Source organism: Sphaeramia orbicularis, chromosome 11 (assembly GCF_902148855.1).
Source record: "Sphaeramia orbicularis chromosome 11, fSphaOr1.1, whole genome shotgun sequence".
In the NCBI taxonomy this organism is placed as follows: domain Eukaryota; kingdom Metazoa; phylum Chordata; class Actinopteri; order Kurtiformes; family Apogonidae; genus Sphaeramia; species Sphaeramia orbicularis.
In genome coordinates, this window is record NC_043967.1 from 30,944,607 (window position 1) to 30,967,141 (window position 22,535).

The window sequence follows — 22,535 nt, forward strand, 5'->3', positions numbered from 1 at the left end:
TTTTTTTTTTTTTACTATCTTTATGAATGCACACTTTTTTTTGCTCTTTATTCTGCTGCTGAGTTGATCATTGAATTTCCCCGTTGTGTAAGTGTGTAAGGTCAAGGTCAAGGTTACTTTACTTGTACCCATAGGTAGATTTGTTTTGCAGTCTAGGTGATTGGTTTGGTATTACAGCAATACATACATAGAACATGTAGGACAGGTACTTGATCACGCTTACAGACAGGACAAAAAGACAGGACTAAAAGTGCTCAGTGTTCCACCATTCATCAGTATAGCAGCATGGATAAGTAAAGGAATAAAATAAATAAATAAGATCAAATAAATAAAAACAAGATGCAATAGAACACAATAAAAACCAGAAGAGATAAAAACCAGGATAAGAACATAAAATTTAAAAATTTGAAGTCACAATAGTAATAAATAGAGCAAAGAAATGGAATAAATAACTAAAATAAGTTAGTAAAGTGCAATGTCACTATTTCTTATTAATGTAATGTAATGTAATCTAATCTAATCTGAAACACAAGTGTTCATGTCCTGTCTCAAAGGTGCTTGATTTGTCATATAATTTTCTTATTTTAGCCCCAACTGGAATCTTTTCCTAACCTTAACCAATTTGTTTCTACAGCCTAACCCTAATGAAACTGTACCAACAGTATCAGCACAAATACTTAAATATCTTAACTTTATCTGTTAATTTTTGTGTCTGACAATTATTATCATGTATGAGCTTTTTGTGATCAGCAGTTAATTTGTTATGTTGTTTTGGTGTGAGGACGAGTTCAAAAACTCAGAAAATGTTAAAGAACACAGAAGCACGAGAGGGCAGAATGCAAAATGTCAAGATAAAAAAAAAGACAAAGGACAAAAATACACAAGAGAAGATTAGAAAATGTCAAAAAACAACAAAACAGAAACATGGCAACGGGAAATGTGAAATGTCAATATAAGTAAATATATAATAAGGAAAGCCAATAACAGAATGAAAACACATGAAGAAAGTGGGTCTAATTAAACCAAATCTGTAACGATGGCTTTTAAGAGGTGATTTTAAAGAGGTTACTGATTCTTTAACTCTTATATCTTCTGGGATGTCAGTCTAAAGTTAGGTGTTCTGACTTTGGAACAGTCAGAAGAACCTAAAGATCTAAGAACCATGAACTTGCTCAGTCATTCAAACTAAATCTGAAATTATGTAGTTTAGATTGTGTTTCAGCCTCATGTTAAACACAGAAACTAGAAGATGTTCCCTTTCAGATATAATCAAACACATGCATTTTGGCCTTAGAGTAACTTTGTTGAAGGGTTTTAGGCTCGGAGAAAAAGTTGGATGTAAAAAATAACCTAAAAAATCTCAAAATCAACTCCGAAACAAGTGGTGCCAGGCACAACAAACTCCACCCCTCACACATATTGTAGCTTATTTTGGCATCAATCCAGCTGATGTCATCATGTCTGTGCATGTGCTGATGTCAGCATATCAATTGCCTCTATATATGTGTTAAGTTTGAAGTAAATTGAAACAAAATTGATGTTTTTACAGACGTGAAATTTCGCCCATTATAAGTAAATGGGAAACGAAAAAAGATTTTAAAAATTCCCCAAAAATTTAAACTTTGACCTACTTTTCCCAAAATGTAATGACAGCTATTCTGGGTTACTGGTAATCTATAAACCCAATTTGGTATGAATTCACCAAATAGTTTTGCTTCTACAGACATGTGAAATGTTGCCCATTATAAATAAATGGGGGAAAAAAAAGATTTAAAAAATTCATAAAAAATGTAAACGTTAACCTACTTTTCCCAAAATGTAACCACATCTATTCTAGGTCCCTGGCAATATATAAACCACATTTGGTGTGAATTCAACCAATAGTTTTGCTGCTAGAGTGTTAACAAACAAACCAAACCAAACCAAAAACAAAACCCCTTGCTTCCCCTTCAGAGGGCGGGGTAAGAACCATGGAGTTGAAGAAGGTGGGGTATATTAGGGTAACGCTGGTTTAGGAGATCACATTACATTCCAGTCACATTAAACTTACAGGGTCTCCAACACGTCCCGTCTCTCCTGTCAGTCCAGTGTCACCTTTGGGTCCCTGAAATAACACAATAACTCCATTTAACAAGACACATCAACAAACACATGGAATAGGAGATAAAGGATCATGAGCATCTTACCTGTAGACCAGGTTGACCTTTAAAACCTTGTTCTCCAGGTAACCCTCGTTGACCCTTTAGATGGGAAAAATAATTTTAATATATTACAGAAGATCAAATATAACAAAGATACAGCAACAAAACTGATTAATGCAGAGCTAATATGATGGGAAAGGCGTGTGTGTGTATTTATTGGTAGTTTTGGTATGTTATGTACTCCTTTAGTACAGTCTCAGGGCCCATTTCAGCCCAAATGAACCCACATAAGCATTTCATTCTGTTTCAACTAATATGAAATATGCATATGCATCCAAACAGGTCAGAAAATTACTGTTTCTGTTTGACTTACTCTCCTAATTTAAGAGCATTCCCTAAGATCTCACCCTGGAGAAGAACGGCTTTACTGGTATGATACTAGATCTCTACTGACATCTAGTGGAATTCTCTGCATCACGCCACATAAATCGGTTTCGGTTAAACTGAAGACGGAAAGAATATTAATAAGGAAACAAGAAGAGAAAACATACCATTTCTCCTGGTTTTCCTTGATCGCCCTTCTCTCCTTTCTCTCCAGGTTTCCCCTTTAGGTGGAGACAAGAAAAAAAGATGCATATTGCAAAAAAAGTGGATGAAAACAACACAAAAAGGAAGAACTTATTCTTATGCACTTTATGTCTTTTGAATATTCTATCTGTCCATTGCACTTACAACTGTATATATTAAATCCATTTTACATAGAGTTAATGGCGTTAATATTTTATATTCTGGTCTTCCTACACTTTCTGTTATTGCACTTCTGATTAGATGTTAAATTTCATTCCCTTGCTATATACTTGTACACGTGTAAGGACAATAAACTGAATTTGAAGAAGTAAAGATGCTCTGAAAAAGCAGCAGTCTCTCTTAGACTTCTGCCTACCCAGCTGTTTCTGTACCTGTTTTCAATTTAACCCTTTCATGCATAGTGGTCCCTACAGTGGACAGTTATTCAAAGGGGTTCTCTTGTATATTTATGGATTTTGTTGTTTTAGTTCCATATCAGACAACACAGTGGACACTTATGTATCATCCCATACACTGTAATTCCTACCATTACTGTAATTTTGCTGTTCTAGATAAACCTGATTTGCAATGATATGTTTGATTGTAAAAAGAAAAAAACAAACAAACAAACAAACAAACAAACAAAACATAAATAAAATGCTAATTGTTATTCAACTGTAATGAACAGTTTTGGTGGGTTTTTTTTAAACAATTTTTTTTTTTTTTTCTTTTTGGCATATTATCTCCATGCAGGTATTGTTAAATGTGAGAAAACATCAAATTAGTATCATTAAAAATGTTTTTATCTCATCGTATATCAGTAAATTTCTTTGCTTCTAACATTAAACGCATGATGTCTAGCTGAGTGGACATTTTTGTAACTCCATGAAAAATAGGTTCATTTAAAAAAAAAAAATCAATCACATTGTTTTGTTTCATGCCTACAGAGGAATAAAAACAGGAAAAAAAAAATCTTGATTAAGGTTCTCATAATTCATGCATGAAAGGGAGAACTAAAAAAAAAAAAAAAATCAGAAAAGCCTTTAATTTTGCAAAAAGTACAGATGAAAATGGATTAAATTATGATTCCTTCTATCGGCTCTTTGGTCAACAGCTGAGTTAGTATGTTATTGTATGAATCACTACATCAGATGGTAACTTAAAATTTATATAACAATATGTTTATTTTACATTTCATTAAGGAACCGATGAAGCAAACACTGACAAACACAACCCTGTTCGCTATTAATTATTGTATAGTCTTAGCAGTTACTACTAATATACTAATGGGTCAAAACATGGTATTCGAAATCTCTCTGATGGGGCATTTTAGAGACAATTTGACAGATTAGTGTTGCTAAATGACCCACATTTTTACTGTTAAATTCATTTTTGCTTTAGTTTGACAATAAGGGATTATCCAAAACAAGGAGCTACTTTATATTGAAATAAATATTGGAATGGCAATCAATTAAAGTTAGCTCTCTGACGGGACATTACTATGTTTTGACCCTAATATACAAAAACAGCAGTGAATAGAAACACATGATCATCCTTTTTTTTTTTTGCCAGTTTTCTGAAAATCAGCTCCATTTTTTGGTACATTTGGATAAAAACCTAAACTTATAAATCATATTCAAAGCCAAAAATAATCTACTACCAGGAAACATACAGAAATTATTCACTGAAAAGGAAGGGAGTTATAATTTAAGGGGTAGATTTAATTTCAAAATTCAGAGGGTGTGCACTACCAGGAAAAGTTTTAGCATATCTGTGTGTGGTGTTAAAGTATGGAATAGATTGAGGGAGGAGCACAAGGAATGTGCAAACATAAGACAATTCAAAAACACTTATAAGAACATGTTTTCACAAGATATAGGGAAGAGGGTTATTAATTGTCACAACATGTTCACTGTTGTTCATGTATTTATTTCCTTCCTTGAGTTAGTTATTATTTGTTTATTTATTAGCTAGCACAACTAAGAAAGGCATTGGTAAAAGATTATATGTGTATTTTTATGTGTGCATATGTATAAACGTATATATGTGTATATGGATGAATGAGTGTGTGTGTATGTGTGTTTGTGTGTGTGTGTGTGAATAGATATATAAATATAGAAGAGTAATGTAAAAGGAAGAGGGACACATATTATTAATAATATAGTAGGGAGAGGGGGTGGGATTAAATAAGTTATACTTCTTCCCTTTTCGGGCATGTAAATGGAATTATTGTGCTTTTCTTCTGACTAAGATTGTTATGATTCTTGATATTTGTATTATTATGTATGTTTTGCAAGTGCATATGTGTTAAATTTCATTGCATGTTCGGAATAAATCACTAAATCACTAAAACTTACAGGTTCACCAGGTTCAGGGATGACACTTGCAACCTGTGACATAAAACAAAAAGCACTCAGTAATTCAGTATGATTTGTCAAACAGCACCATTGGGAAATATACTGGTTTAACTGGGCTGTTTCCTCACATTTCCTGGAGCTCCAGGGGGTCCTCGGGCTCCCACTTCACCCTGAGGACAAAGACAATATGTTCACATTGTCTGTAAATATTAACTTTATTACAGCTAACACTGGCTCAGTGACTATAATATGATGTAATACACAGTGAACATGCAGAAATCTGAGATGTATTTACACTTTTGCAGTAGATTTGTTTTTGTTTTACCTTGTCGCCCTTTTCACCTTTCGGCCCAATCGATCCTTCCTGTCCTCTTTCACCCTGTAACGAAATCAAATTGTAAGTCGTCCACTTTTCTACAGACCACGGCCTCAATTTGAGCATTAGCAAAAAAAAAGGGAAAACTTTTTAATCATCTGCAACCCTCCAGGAGATGTGGGTCTGAAAGTGCCATTAGGGATTACCCAGCAGCCTTTGAGGAGGTCTCAGGGGGACGCTCAACCAAACTGAGTTTATTTTTGCTAGAAATAATTTGTGTTGCAGTGACCTTTGGACGTCTCCTGGTGCAGTTGTACATGGGATGCAATTTAGTACAAAACCAAACATTTAATGTTCTTGACAGATGGTTGAAATGCTAAACATCCAGCAGGACTCCAGGAACCCATTTAAGGGCTAGGGTTAGCTACATGCTAAACACAGACAGACAGAGAGACAGACAGAGAGAGAGAGAGAGAGAGAGACAGAGAGAGAGAGAGAGAGACAGAGAGAGAGAGAGAGAGAGAGAGAGAGAGAGAGAGAGAGAGAGAGACAGAGATAAAAAACTGTAAGTGACAATACAATGCAAAGTTGTTTATTTGAAAAGATTTTTGTGTTAACGATTGAATCAAATATAACTGTAGTTTTTACAGGAAGAGTATGTGAACAAAACCAGATTTGTATGTAAAAATTATGTATTTCTATTGTTTTTAGAAAATAAAAATTGTAAATTGAAATACCATGTGGTGCTGTTTAAATTGCAAAGACCATAATGTTGAAATCACGGTGTATTTGCATTATGTGTATATATATATATATATATATATATATATATATATATATATATATATATATAAAAGTTATTTTTAAAAAGTAAACATTTAACAATGTAACATTTTAAATTTGTAAATTAATGGGTTGGTAGAGTTAGTAGAGCGGCTCGTCCAATAAACAAAGGGTTGGAGGTTCAAATCCTGGCTCTGACTGTCCATATGTCCAAGTTTACATGGAAGACACTGAACCCTAAACTGGTCCCAGTTGGACCTGGTGGATTTGGAAAGTGCTTTGGACACCATGAAGGTGGAGAAAATGTGTTAAATAAGTGCAGTCAATTTACCATTTAAATCCAGTGTTAAATCTACATGTTTAAAATGTTAAATCTACATGTTTAAAATGTTAAATCTACATGTTACTCTGTAAATATGTTTACAGTTGGATGTGTTTTTTACAGTATTGTTCTGGAAACCACAGCTGTCAGTTTTTTTCTGTAAAAACAACAGGATTTTTTTTTTTTTTTTTTACAGCGTACTCTTTAGGTGATTACGTCTTATTTTAAGTGTAATGAGATATGTTGACAAGAAATGAGAAAAATACACTTGGTAAGATTTTGATTTTTTGCAGTGTAGTGCAGGTTTCTGTTGTGATAGTGATCCTTTACTATGTCTAATGCACTGGCAATGACTGAGGAGGGATTATTTTATGTATAGTCTGTTGTTTGTTCTGTTTTGTTTTTCTATGGTGCTAGCTGCGACTGATATACACCCATGCTTACTTCAGATTCCTGTAAGAACCATTCAGCACTGCACTTGTATTATACTGAGAAAACTTTAGTAAAAAGATCTTGATTAAAAAAAAAAAAAAAAAAAAAAAAAAACACATGTTAACACCTACCGGTACACCTCTGTCTCCCCTCACTCCATTAACACCAGGTTGACCAGGTGAACCAGCTTCACCCTGATAAAAAAAAAGTACACATTGAGTGGTGTCAGTTGTGTTTTTAATCGAAATAATATAGTAAACGTCTCAGGGAAAGCTGATATCTGTGAACTCACTCTCTCCCCTGGAGGTCCCCTGGGTCCAGGAGGGCCCTCATCACCCTGTGTAAAAACCATATAACCATTAAAAACATGAGCAGGACACTCATGTTATCTCACAAACTACACGTCTTCAGTACCGGTCAAAGTGTCTCTGGGTGAGATTAAGTCCCAGTACCTTGGGTCCGGGTTTTCCAGGAAAACCATCTGCTCCACGTTCTCCCCTGGGTCCCTTTAGACACAAGATTAAAATGTCAGCAAGTCCAAACATGGATCTTCTGTGTACGTACGTTTGCTAGATCCTTCAGAACAGCTATATTACCATAAAATTAATCAAAAAAATCAGTTTTCTTTTTCATATCGTCTCCCAAAATTTATCTTCTATCTAATTTCATTATTTTTTTGTTTTCTCAGTCTTGTCAAATAATGCAAATAAAACTAATATGAATGGATTAGCGGTTTATTTTATTTATAGCAAAATACAAAAAAGCACATTGTGGTATATCTAAAGTTGGATAATAAGTTTTGCCAACAAAATTCTGTGATTTTAACATATAATCATTCACAGCAAACTGAAGTTGAACCATTTTCAGCCATATCTAATGTGTTTAGTGGTTTTGTGATTAAAAACAATGGATAAGCCCATGGGCAGGGGTGGCAAATAGAAAAATACACATTGTATGAGCAGCTTCTTAGATGATTTTGAGCTGCATTTATATTTTTTAACTATATTTTTTATAAACTATAATTCTAATTATATTAGTATGCTACTACTAGAACTTCTACAAAACTAAAACTACTATAAAAATACTAGTAAAGCTAAAGCTGACTGACAAATCCAATGGATACAAAGCAGCATCACAGTTAACTGCATTTTCTTTCACTTGAGAAATGTAGCATAGTTAATCTTTTCACTTCACAAATCCAGTATATATATATATATATATATATATATATATATATATATATATATATATATATATATATATATATGTGCTTCTGGCTTTTATATGTATTATGGGGAATTAGCATAATAACTCATGGCATAACTTATTTCATTAGAAATATCTTCTGTGGATTGTCCTCATAAAGCTGAAATCATATCACACTTTCCATGTTAAGGTCTCGTATTGCTAATATACTAGCAAAAAACAAACAAACAAACAAACAAACAAAAAAAACACTAGATAGGATGCGATATTGACATATATGTATTTTCTACCACAAATACATTGGTGCAAATATGTAGAAATATATATTTTTGATTTTCTATTCAGCAAATGAAGTAAATATATCTAAACATGTGTTTTTATTGCTTTTATTATTTGCTATCTTGAGCATACTCATAGTATTTTGTTAGTGTGTTTTGAAACCACTAACATGTTACTAAACAAATGCTAATTAGTCATTTCCATCATTTACAAATCCATTTTCTGGTCTAGTTCTGTGAAGGTTGGATACTGTGTCTTCTTCTGAACATTTCCACTTAACACAATAAGGTTATTGTAAAAGGTCATACTGACCATGGCACCATCATTTCCAGGAAGACCATCCAGGCCGTCTTTACCAGGAAGTCCCTTTGGAGATCAGTGACAAATGGTTTCCCATTAAGAGACATGAACAGAGAAGCAGCAGCGCAGACAGAGCACTTATGACTGAACGGACCAATGACTGAATGTACTTTATACACAACCAAGGTTGGATCTGAGAAGAAAAGGACAACTCACAGGCTTTCCAGACTCTCCAGGTTTGCCTGAAAATCCAATTTCACCAGGAAGACCCTACAGAAAAAAAACAAATATTGTGTTTATCAAGTAGGATTGGAGTCATTTATTAAAGAATCTATTTATATATCCAAATTTATATCACTTACAGGAGGTCCAGTGTGTCCTTGAATACCTGGTGGACCTGGTGGACCCTGAGGACCCTGCAAAAATGAGGTAAGGTAAGGTAAGGTAAGGTAAGGTAAGACAAGATAAGATGAGACAAGATGAGAATAAGATAAGACAAGATAAGAAAAGGTAAGATGAGATGAGACGAGACAAGATGAGATAAGATAGGATAAGATAAGACAAGACAAGACAAGACAAGATAAGATAAGACAAGGTAAGATAAGATAAGATAAGATAAGATAAGATAAGATAAGATAAGATAAGATAAGATACGTTCATTATTTAGAAAGCAATATGGCCAGGTCGTTATTGTAAATGAGAATCCGTTCTTAACTAACTGACCTGGTTAAATAAAGGTAAAATAAAATAAATAAATAAATAAATAAATAAATAAATAAATAAAAGCAATATGAATTTATGTTACTTCTTAAATGACTTCTGTATTTATATTTAAAGTATCTATAGTGTAAACTGTGATATTATGATGACATGAGCAATGATATAAGTTTTAAACAAGCCAATATACATTTTTGGGGGCTGAAATAATAGAAACATCATCATCCCATAACTTTCTTTCACAAATATGCAAAATAAATATTCAGATTTCCCCCACATGAAACCCAATGACACAGCAGTTCTAGTAAATAACCACTAGAGGGTGCTGTGAACTCACAGTAGAAAACTGCTACAGCCACAGATACTATTTGAAGACAGGTGGATTTTTATTATGCCCCAAGGACTAGTTTGCAAAATTAACTGACATAGCATGTTGGTTGGTTTTCATTTAGGCGGTTTATTTTCAGTCTATTGAAGACACCTTTGAGAGAGCAGTAATTCTGTGTTCGGTAGGAGACATCAAATATTGTGCACTTAATTAAAATAACAAATGAATTCTCCTCAGTTGTCCTTGATAGGTCAGTGAAATATGAACCCTATACATTACCAAAGGGTTATTTTAATGTAAGGGTTTACTTTAGGAGATCAAAGTAGTACTTACAGGAGGTCCAGGAAGGCCGTCCACTCCAGGCAAACCACTTTCACCTTTCTTTCCCTAATAAAAACAAGTTAGATTAGAAATGACAAAGCATCCAATGAAAAGATAAACTGTCAAAAATACAAACCAACTGTATGATTTAACATTATGAGATTATGCCCTCAGTATTTTAGGGTTTTTTTTGTTGAGGGAATCTATTCTGTTCCAGCAAAACTGACCACAGGGAAGTGGAGATGTCAAATGTTTTTACAGTAAAAAGAAATATATAATATACAAGATTTTGAGCGTGAAGCACCTGGACATACAGTAGTGTCATAGTATTTGCATTTCTGAGCTCATCAGGCATGTTCAGGGTATACTATAGACCAGGGGTGTCAAAGTCTACATGTAGTCCAATATGATTTCAGTAAAATAAGAACATAGTAACCAGGAAATAATGTTAAAAAAGTGAAAAAAGTCCAGTTACATAATGAAAATGTTTATCTACAAACTTTAAAAACTACAATCCTTTAAAAAATGGGACTAACCTGAAATTTCTTAAGAAAAAAAAACTGTAATTTTAACAATATTCTGCCTCAGTTTATCATTTCACATGTATATTACAACTTACAGATCACAGAAGATCTACAAATACACAAAACATTTAGTAACAGGCAGAATACTGTCAAAACTGCACTGACTTCTTTTAAGACATTTCAGGTTGTGCTTTTGGTTCAGGTTATCATGTTTTTTGTGAAAGGATATTTTGTAAATGTAATCATTATTATGTAATTTTACTTTTTCTGTATACTAAAATTAAATTAAACACAATATGAATTACATCACTTTAAATCACTGTGCACTGAAATGTGTAAATACTGTACATTGACAATACATTTAGTTTTCTACAGATTTTTAAATTACAAGTCTTTGCTTATAGTATTGTACAGGAAGTTTTTCTAGAGCACAGGTGTCAAACATGCGGCCTGGGGGCCAAATCCGGCCCGCCAAAAGGTCCAGTCCGGCCCTTGGGATGAATTTGTGAAATGCAAAAATTACACTAAGATATTAACAATCCTTTTAGTTCAGGTTCCACATTCAGACCAATTCAATCTCCAGTGGGTCAGACCAGTAAAATACTATCATAATAACATATAAATAATGAAAACTCCAAATTTTTCTCTTTGTAAATGTAAATATTTTCATGTATTTACACTAAAACAAAGTATAATTTTGCAAAAAATGTGAATAACCTGAACACATATGAACAACCTGAAATGTCTTAAGAGAAGTAAGTACAATTTTAACAATATTCTGCCTGTTATTAAATGTTTTGTGTATTTGTAGATCCCCTGTGATCTGTACGTTATAATGTACATGTGTAAATGTTAAACTGAGGCAGAAAATTGTTAAAATTCCACTTATTTTTTCAGTTTGTTCATGTTATTCACATGTTTTGAAAGGATAATTTGTAGATGTAAACCTTTACATGATGTAAATTTGCTTTTTTTTTGCTCTAAAACATAGAGAAAAGTTTGGAGTTGACATTATTTTTATAGCATTATGTTATTATTTTACTGGTTCGGCCCACTGCAGATCAAATTTAGCTGAATGTGGCCCCTGAACTAAAATGAGTTTGACACCCCTGATCTACAGTAAGTTTTTTAGCAAGTATTTTAGAGTATCTATCTATCTATCTATCTATCTATCTATCTATCTATCTATCTATCTATCTATCTATCTATCTATCTATCTATCTATCTATCTATCTATCTATCTATCTATCTATCTATCTATCTATCTATCTATCTATTTATAGGTTATTATGGTTGTATTTTACTGATCCTGCCCACTTGAGATCAAATTGGGCTGAACTAAAATGACTTTGACACTCTGGATCATTAATATCGTCAGTCTCATTTTTACAAATTCATCCCAGGGCCATATGTTTGACACCCCAGCCATAGACTGAACATAACTAGTGGATGAAGGAAAAGTGACATCGCCCACTGGTTTCTGTATAGTTGATTTGAAGTCACTTGGCTGTGACCATGTTAGTTTTTGGGAGCTGGCAGTGACCATATTTGGACAAAAGGGGTGGAAATACAGGAGCCAAAGGGCTCACAGGGGCCAGACATGAGCAAATGCTAAACACTAGCCTACTGACTTGATAAAACAGTAAACTTGTGCAATTAATTTTTAATGTATTTACCTATTTACTTATTTCATTACTATCATTCTACTTAGATATTGTACTTTTTTCTATTATTCCTGCTTTATCACAACTTTCTCTTTTGTATTTTGTGTTCTCTTTTCCTTTAGAGCAGGGGCGTCAAACTCATTTTAGTTCAGGGGTCATAACCTCCCAATATGATCTGAGGTGGGCCCTACCAGTAAATTAATACCATAATAATATATAAATAATGCCAACTCCAAACATTTCAATGTTTTCTATAGTGAAAAAAGTAATATTATATTATGGAAACATTTACATCTATAAACTGTTCTTTTAAAAATGTGAATAACATGAACAACCATGAAAAAACTGAAATTTATTAAGAAAAATAAGTGCAATTTTAACTCTATTATGCCTCTGGTTATCATTTGTAAATGTGCATTACAACTTACAAATCGCAATGGATCTGCAAAATACACAAAATATTTTAGTAAATGGCAGAATATTAGTAAAATTGCACTTACTTCTCTTGGGACATTTCTAATTTTTCATATTTTTTTTATGAAAGGCTAGTTTATAAATTTGCACATTTTCATGGAATTACATTTTTTTTACACTAAAACAGAGTAAAAATTTTGGAATTGTCATTATTTGTAGGTTTTTATGATAGTATTTTACTGATCTGACCTACTTGAGACTAAAGCAGCCCTTTATATGGGTCCTAAAGTAAAAGGACTGACTGTTAATATCTTGAGTGTAATTTTTGCATTTCACAAATTCATCCTAGGGGCCAGATTGGACCCTTTGGCGGGCCACTTTTGGCCCCCGGGCCGCATGTTTGACACCTGTGCTTTAGAGGATCTGTGGGAGTAGGGCAAAGGGGGAAATGAGGGGATCTGCTCTATACATTTACTGAGCTTGTGATTTGTATGTGTTCAACAAAAAAAAAGTAAATAAACACATTTTAAAAAACAAAAAACAAAAAACAGTAAACTTGCACTGTGTAACAAACTAAATTTGACTGTCTTGTTTGTGGAACCTGTCGACCACAACTACAGTCCAGTCGTCTGTCAGGGGAAAACAGGCATTTTATCAAATAAACTAAAACTCAGAAAGTCTGACTCGGCAGGCGAGGGATCTGTCATACAGACCTGTCAATCAAAGTCTGTTATCAAATCTTCTGTTTGACATGAAATCGAATTAATGGGGGAACTTTTAAAGATGGACCACAGGAAGACTTATCTAGTCAGTCCAAATACAATAAATGAGTCCTGCAAAGAAAATATTAAATTTAATGTAAGTCACAACTTTTTGGAGCCTCATCTAGTGGCCACCAGTGGTATTACACTTAGACTTAATAACAGAGCAGAGGTCGATACCCATGGCTGTCGAGTCAGTGTCATGAATATTTTTGACTCGACTCAACTCGATTAAATACCTTTGACTCGATTCATCTGCTCCTCTTTTCAAAAAATTCAAACTTCTCTCAGTTTTTGATGTGAACGTTCACCAGACCTGTGTCTTCATGTACAAATATGTTCACTTAACTCATATTCTTCCCAAAGTTTTTCAAAATTTCTTTATGTTGTCTTCTGTTATTCACAATTATTCTACACGATATTCAAGCAAATTTTTTCTTCCGTACTGCCGAACTTCTGCCAGTCAGTATTCTCTGAAATATCGTGGATCACATCTGTGGAATAATCTACGATCAGAACTTCAATCAACATGTACTTTATCATTGTTTAAAAAGCATCTGAAAAGGACTTTAATTCATGAAAAAATGTAAGGCTGAATATCATCTGATTTGTATTTGATGATTTGTAATGTGATTTACATTTTTAACGTTTTTACTTTAGTTTATTAATTCCGTTATATTGTATTTTTAATTCTTTTTTCTTTTTTTTCGCGTATTGTTCATTTCTTGGGAGGTATTCCTATAAGCCTGTTTTGGCTTCTAACCTCTCCTGCACAATATTGTTACTTGTCTGAAATTTTTTTTTGTCTTGGTTTGTTTTTTTTTGCTGTTTTATTATGTGCAAATAAATAAATAAATAAATAAATAAACCTTTGTAAGAGCATAATGTGATTGATATAAAGAGGAAAAAATAACACTGCACAGAAAAACAATGCTCTGTTGATTGTTTTAATGTGAGAAGTTGTATTGAAGTGTTTTGGATCAGCAGGTGAAGCTTGGAGCAAATACACCACAATACTCTCAATTCTTCATTATGACTCTATGAGGCTAAATTAAGCAATAAAGGCCTGGTGATCCACTAATAATTTACCAAATGTCAGAATTTAACTGCAAAATATTAATGATTAGTCCATTTTTGGCTCTTATGGAAGTGTTACACATAACAGAAGGCTGTATTGGTGTCACACATGTTTGAGTCTGACATTACCATGTGCTTTGTCATATTCTATTTTTTGTGTTCTCCTAACAGAGGCTACAAATGTTCATGAATCATTACAGAATCATCAGTTAGTGTATTGGATCACATGACTGTATGCATAAAGGCTCACAAAGATGAGAATGTCACAGCAAGACACTTTATAAAGCTAAAAATAACAAGATATTTAACATTTTATAGCATTTGTTTGTGAGACATCAACGTTACATTCATCTATAGACGTTTAAAAAGTGGGCCGGTCTATTTCATGTAACACATGTGATTTAAATCATGCTATTCTGCATTTATTGTTGCTTTTTTGAGTGTGTGATTACGTTCACACTGTCACTTAGGGCAAAAATCAGTGTGGTGTAAATACCCACTTGTACACTCAAAATGGTCACCCTTAACAATCACCATCTTGGCAAAGTAGTGGAAGGGGAGGGGCCAGAAATGACAGTGGAAAAAGCTGTGATCATGGTGCAAAATCATGGGTATTAAAAAATCTTTCCATACAAGTTTGCACAATTAATGGCTGTTATGCTGACGGGCGATTATGAGCCACTAATTAACCATTAAAAATACAGAAGAAGAACCCTGCATCTGTATTTCTGGTTCCAGTAAGTGTCAGTCTGATTTGAAACAACACTAATTTTGTGATATTTGCGCACTACACAAGCAAGTACACCATATGTACTGTGCATGTACTTATAGTAACAGAAGCACTCACTTTGAGATGTAGTGATCAAGGTTCTAATAGTTTTGGATTTTTCATTATAGTTTAGTTTTATTTAGTTTTGACTTTTTTTCCCCTCTAATTCAGTTAGTTTTAATTTGTTTTTAGAGCAAGTTTGCTAGTTTTTATTAGTTTTCTTTCTTTTCTAAATGCTTAGTTTTAGTTCATTAGTTTTATTCATTCATTTTCTGAACCCGCCCCATCCTCACTAGAGTCACGGGGGTCGCTTGGAGCCTATCCCAGCTACATAGGGGCGAAGGCGGGGTACACCCTGGACAAGTCGCCAGTTCATCACAGGGCTGAACATATAGAGACAAACAATCACTCTCACATTCACACCAACCAATTAACCTATTAGTGCATGTCTGTGGATGGTGGGAGGAAGCCGAAGTACCCAGAGAGAACCCACGCAGACACGGGGAGAACATGCAAACTCCACACAGAAAGGTCCCACCCCCTGTCGACTGGTGTTGGAATCGAACCCAGGACCTTCTTGCTGTGAGGCACGAGTGCTAACAACTGCACCACTGTGTCGCCCTTAGGAGTTTTAGTTTTGTCATATCTTTTGTTTTCTTCTCTGTCATATTCAAATAAATCCCAGACAGGACTCTGCTGCTTTCTCCCAACTTTAGTCTCCATGTTTCCAGGTAGAGTGGGAACCAGAAGACAACTGGAAACCACAAGTGTCGTACGGTGCCGCTAGTTAAAATTGCTAGAGCGAAATAAATCGATTTCGTATCAATCCAAAATCCGACGTTGACAAAGACGAAAACGAAGGGAATTTTATCCTTAACTTCTAGTTAGTTTTGTAAGCACACAATACAGTTTCAGTTAGTTATCGTTTTTTTTTCTTTTAATTATAGTTTTTATTTATTTCAGTTAACGAAAATGTTTTTACAATTCTAGTTTTTGTCATTTTGTTAGTTTTCGTTAAAGATAATAACCTTGGTAGTGATTAACCCATATAGAACCAGTGGTAATTTTTCTCTCTATTTAAACCTTTAACTCTTTAAAACCTGACGTGTCATCGCTGACACACCCTGTGCATATGCAGTTTGGATGGCTGTAACTCTTTCACTGTTTGTGCCTGTCATAGAAGCTGGAGATGAAGCTGTTTTAGTAATATTAACACATGCAGTGAATGTAAATGATTGCTAGATTTTGAAAGATCTGGAGAAATAAAAGTGCTGTGGAAAAATGGGCAAATGGACTCACTCACAACATATTTTCTAACCTTTTAGTTCGTCAAAATAAGAAAAAAAAAAGTCCAGGCAGACCATTTTAGGCTTAGGGTTTAAAGGGTTAAGTGATTTATTATCAGTTGCTTTAATATTATCCTGTGTATTTTTCACTTTTCCCTGTAAATTACTTATTTTCCTGTATTTAACCCTTTCATGCATGAATTATGAGACCCATAATCAAGATTTTTTTTCCTGAGTATTTTTATTCCTTTTTAGGCATGAAAAAAAAAATGATTGAATTTTTTTATTAACTTATTTTTCATGGAGTTACAAAAATGTCCACTCAGCTGGACATCATGCATTTAATTTTAGAAGCAAAGAAACATGAATTTATTGATATACTGTGTGAGAACTATGAAATGAAAATGTTTTTAATGCTGCTAACATGATGTTTTCTCACATTTTAACATACTCTAATTCTGGATATTACTCACTTCATGGAGATGATATGCAAAAAAAACCCAAAAACTAAAAAAAAATCCTGTTCATTACAGTCTAATATCAGTTAGCAATTTTTTTTTTACGCTCAAACATGTTAGTGCAGATCAGGTTTACCTACAACAGCAAAGTTACAGTAATGGTATGAATTACAGTGTATGGGATGATGCATAAGTGTCCACTGTGTTCGCTGATATGGAACTAAAACAACAAAATCCATGAAAATACAAGACAACAGCTGTAGAATAGCAGTCCTCTGTAGTTACCACTATGCATGAAAGGGTTAATTTCCTATACTTAATTTAGATGCTCAAGAAAACTTCAAAGGTTATTATATCAGAACAGAGAAAACTGACGAAACAGTGAATTTTTTCATGAACTGAACATAAACCCAGTGTCTCCATCCACTGTCATTCATCCAACTCCATGGGTTTTACTTGAGAATCAATGTTGTAGAACAGGGGTGTCAAACTCATTTTAGTTCAGGGGCCACATTCAGCCCAATTTAATCTCAAGTGGGCCAGACCAGTAAAATAATAACAGTGCAAAAAGTGAAACTATATTATAATCAGGTTTACATCTACAAAGTTTCCATAAAAATCTGAATAACATGAACAACTTGAATTGTCTTGAGGAAAAACAAGTGCAATTTTAACAATGTTATGCCTCTGTTTATCAGTTTATCACTTACACGTGTGTTACAATTAGGGCTGAACGATATGGACAAAATTTCATATCTCAATATTCATGCCAGATATCTCGATATCGATACGATACGATATGAGTACGGGCTCAGTGAAAACCAAGCATTTTTCAGAAAAATACAAACATCATAATACAAAAGAATGTGGAAAATGCAGTTTTATTTATAAGAACTCATTGCCAGTCATCAACATTAACATAAAGTACAAATAAATGAAATTTGTTGTGACTTCCAGAGCTGTACATGCAGGGCGCGCGCAGGGGAAATCTATATCGTTTATATCGTTGCTTTTTCGATATTAATATCTTGAATGTTCATATCTAGATATCGATACAATAACGATATATCTTTCAGCCCTAGTTACAATCGCACAAAACATGTAGTAACAGGCAGAATATTGGTAAAATTGCATCTGTTTTTCCTACGACATTTCCATTTGTTCATATTTGTTCAGGTTATTCACATGTTTTTGTAAAAGTATAGATTGGTCATGTAAACGTTTTCATGCAATTTTACTTTTTTACACCAAAAAACACAAAGAGAGAATTTGGGGTTGTCATTATTTATAGGTTATTATGATAATATTTTACTGGTTCTGACCCACTTGAAATCTAATTAGACTGTATGTGTCTGTATGTGGAACCTGAATTAAAATGATTTTGACACCACTGATTGTTAATATCTTCAGTGTAATTTTTGCATTTTACAAATTCATCCCGCGGGCCGGATTGGACCCTTTGAATTTGGCCCCCGGGCCGCATGTTTGACACCTGTGTTGTAGAAGATGACGGTGTTTCCACGTTAAACAACAGAGCCTCTGAACATCCATGAAAAGATGACAACCTGCATTTTACATTAATTATTTACATGCATTGACAGTATTAGTTGATCAACAGGTATTAAACATTTTAGATCAGTAGATAATTCTGGTCGACGGTGGATGTTTGGGTCTTTATGGGTTAATATATTGAAAGTTCCGTTTGGACCCCTTGCATCTATTTTCCATCTATTTTCCTGAATACGTTGTTGAAATCATTATGTGCGGCCCCTTACGACCGTCCACATTCCACCACAGACAGCGAGCCGTCAGCTGTCATATCAGGATGAAGCTGAACAGACAGACCTGGCGCTGGTGACACAGGCCACTGATTAGAGCTTTACTGCAGTGGAGGTGAGAGTAGCTCATCTATACTGTGGCAACTGAACCATACAGACCCTATCAGCTCTGGCAGCAGTGCAGACCACCTTATTATCACAGCTCTCAGCCTACCTTTACCCCCTCCCCAACACCACTACCACCACCACTCTCCAGCAGAGGGATAACAGCCCTAAACCTCCAGAAAATAGGTCAACCTCCTCATCATCTGCCTGTCTTTTTTTTTTTTTTTTTTAGGACGCTCTTGGAAAGCATCCCATAAAATGCTTCGATGGACCTGCAATGAGTTTGGCAAATAACACAAAGCCTGTACAGAGGGAGATGTTGTAGATATTGTGGAATCTGAGTACAATTTAATCGCTTTATACATATTAATAAACTATAAATCCCTACATCTCAGAGGAGCTTGTCTGGCGGAGGACGTCCTGGTGCTACAGTCTTTCATTCGTGGCCAGAAGGGGTCTGGTTTGACTCTGCTGCCCAGATGAGCAGCTGCAAATGTTGATTCGAACATACTGCTGATGAGAAGTTAATTGCTCCCAGTAGAGAAGGGGAAGTCACTATCTTTGCTAATGTTTTGGAAGAACAAATTATGTCGAACTACTGCGTCTGCTTTAATTACACACTGGTGTGTGACGGAGCTAGTGTGGTGACAGACAACAGACACTTTTCAATGAACTCCACATGTACTGATAATACTGACATCAGATCCCATTAGCATAAGGAACAAATACAAGTTTTCTTGATTCGAATTAACCCCCTCGGAATGAAAAAAACGAGTCATTTGTATCTTTAGTTTTCCTCAGTTGTTTTCCCACTAGCGCCTTTCTGGCAAAAACAAGTCTGATCTATATTTATATACTGAAGCAGTGAACAAAAACACAGAACTCCCACGGCGAACTTACAAAGGTTATTAAGCAATTTTCACTTAATTTATTGCAGTTTCAAGCACATGAATATTTTATGTTGGGGTTAATGAAAAATGTTACAGTTTATCTGTGCTAATGATTGGAACTAATGTTACACACTACATACTAAACGCTGCATGAGGTCATTTTTTTGCACTGAGGTACTAATAGGAGGCAGTCCACCTGGACTTTCTCAATAGAAGGAATGCACAAACATCACTTCCCCCCTGGGCCACGCCCCTCTAAGTCAGACTGAGTGGCAAAAACAAATCAGCTCAACATGGTGGAGCATAGCAGTAACTACAGCAAGACCGGGAAAAATGTGGAATATAACATGAAATTAAAGACAATTGGACTGGACATGGATCCATACAAGCTACCAAACAACAAGTGGTCTACGAACATTGATATGTGGCTGGAAATCACCTATTCTGACATCTATATGAACCTGATTTCAACGCTGGGAAAATCACAAAGCAAAGGCTGAAAGCATACAAAAGACAAAGAGTTGTTGACATTGTCATCGTTAATTAGAGGATTACAGCTGGTGAGTGCTTTCAGTTCAACATACTATTGTTTTGGAGGTTTTCTGTCAGCGCAGACGTATTTTCTTGGCGGTGATTGCCAAGGTAAAGGCCCAGCAGTAGTGCTCACAGTTCACTACTGATTTACTGGAGTTGAACCCTTAGTACTGACCCAAGTGAGTGGATGATCTACTGGTACTGTGGAGATTTAAGTAGAGTTAACATCAAATACTTGATACAACACAGCTACAACAGCTTTGTGCTAGAGTACCCCCTTATTTGGAAAACTAGGTTAGCCTCAGTTTAAGCTAGTTTACAAATTATGTAGAGCACAAGGTTCAGAATCACACAATTGAAGACAAAAATGTTTCAGTTATGAAACATAGAACTAAATGACAGACGCTAACATTAAGAGCTTTACTAAGAAGGAACGTTAGCCAAAACGATACGTAATTTAAGGTATGATTTTACGTAAGAATACAGCATAAATTAACGTTACCTGACACAAATCCAGGTTTCGTTGCCTGGATTCCAGTTATTTCTACGAATTGCAGCGATCCATCTGCTTCTTCTGTCTTTGGCTTTAGGTAGCCGCTAAAACGATAGCTCCGAGTGCTTTTTAAACCTATTTGTGCAATCAATGGCACAACAGCTCTTCCCCATTTTTACCTCCGCCAAGGAGGTTATGTTTTTGCCAGGGTTTGTTTGTTTGTTTGTTTGTCTGTCTGTTTGTTTGCTTGTCTGTCCGTTAGTGTGCAACATAACTCAAAAAGTTATGGACAGATTTGGATGAAATTTTCAGGGTTTGTTGGAAATGGGATGAGGAAGAAATGATTAAATTTTGGTGGTGATCGGGGGTGGTTGGGCCCACGGGGGGAGGGGGGGGGGGCACTGATCGTTAGTGTGCAACATAACTCAAAAAGTTATGGACAGATTTGGATGAAATTTTCAGGGTTTGTTGGAAATGGGATAAGGAAGAAATGATTACATTTTGGTGGTGATTGGGGGTGTGGGGGCCCACGGGGGGGGCCACTGATCAGCCTTGGCGGAGGTCTGCGCTCTCCGAGTGCTTCTAGTTTAGACTGTTCTAAAGTTTTCGCAGTATTCAAGCCAAAGCTGCTACTCGTCTCCATCTTTCTGCCACCAGTGGGCGGAACCGCGGTGACTTCCGCTAGCGGTTACATCACGTGCATACCCTCTATACTTGGGAATACATTATATAATTAAGAGTTCAGTATAAGATCTGTACATGCACCTCAGAGCTAGTCATACAATTGACATTAGCTAACTCTGTTTTGAAGGAAGGTCATGTTACATACAGTAGAGGAATAAAAGACAGATAATGAAGAACTAAGTGGCAAGTCCAACTATTTTAATGGTAAAACTGACCCATGTACAATGAATAAAAATGTATAGGCCGGTATCATGACCAAGACAGGTGTTAGCCTAGAAATGGAGTTAGTTAATGTCAACAAACTACAGGCTCCCAGCACAAAACAGACCCCAAAACAAACTCCACATAAGCACACAAGCATGTGCAAATGTTACATATTGAAACTTGGAAGGATGTATATGCAGTATTTCTACTAAAAATAAATAAATAGATGACCAAAATCATCTACCAGTACAAAAAGTTTAATAACTTCTGATCCATTAAACTTATCAATTCATGTAAATAACTGGTGTAAAATGCAGTTTGTCATCTTTTCATGGTCATCAGATATGTCCCATTTGGACATTCACAGGCTCCGAAGTTACCACAGAAACACTGTCATCTTCTACAACATTGATTCACCAGTAAAACCCATGGAGTTGGATCAATGAGAGCAAATGGAAATACTTGGTTTATGTTCAGTTAATGATATATTTTGTTGAAAAGTCACATTTTCTTAATTTTTTTTCTCTGTTTCTGATATTATGACAATTTACTTTAATCTGAGCTTTTATGAACATCTACATGATCAGTGCATCAAATATGGGAAAATGCCTGATTTTTATTGAAGAAATGCAAAATACAGAGGATAATATTCCAATAAGTGGTGATAAATTGCTGAAGAAAGGTTAAATAGAGAGAAAAATTCATTTAGGAACTGCCAGAAAAGTAACACTAGGTTTTTATGAGTTAATGAAAGATCAATTATTTCTACGTATGATGTAATCATTAATCTGTAAGTTGTAATCCACATTTACAAATGATAAGCAG

General features: G+C 34.8%; 1 protein-coding gene across 1 annotated transcript in view; it reads right to left on the bottom strand.

The window, feature by feature from the left end:
* col22a1 (collagen, type XXII, alpha 1) overlaps positions 1-22,535 on the bottom strand; it is a 134,546-nt gene that overhangs the window by 38,154 nt on the left and 73,857 nt on the right. The window contains exons 20-32 of the mRNA XM_030147327.1: positions 10,082-10,135; positions 9,066-9,119; positions 8,920-8,973; positions 8,716-8,769; positions 7,371-7,424; positions 7,211-7,255; positions 7,050-7,112; positions 5,391-5,444; positions 5,194-5,235; positions 5,066-5,098; positions 2,693-2,746; positions 2,187-2,240; positions 2,051-2,104 (exon numbers count right to left, since the gene is read on the bottom strand). Coding sequence (XP_030003187.1) covers positions 2,051-2,104; positions 2,187-2,240; positions 2,693-2,746; positions 5,066-5,098; positions 5,194-5,235; positions 5,391-5,444; positions 7,050-7,112; positions 7,211-7,255; positions 7,371-7,424; positions 8,716-8,769; positions 8,920-8,973; positions 9,066-9,119; positions 10,082-10,135 — 669 coding nt within the window. The remainder of the gene's footprint in view (positions 1-2,050; positions 2,105-2,186; positions 2,241-2,692; positions 2,747-5,065; positions 5,099-5,193; positions 5,236-5,390; positions 5,445-7,049; positions 7,113-7,210; positions 7,256-7,370; positions 7,425-8,715; positions 8,770-8,919; positions 8,974-9,065; positions 9,120-10,081; positions 10,136-22,535) is intronic.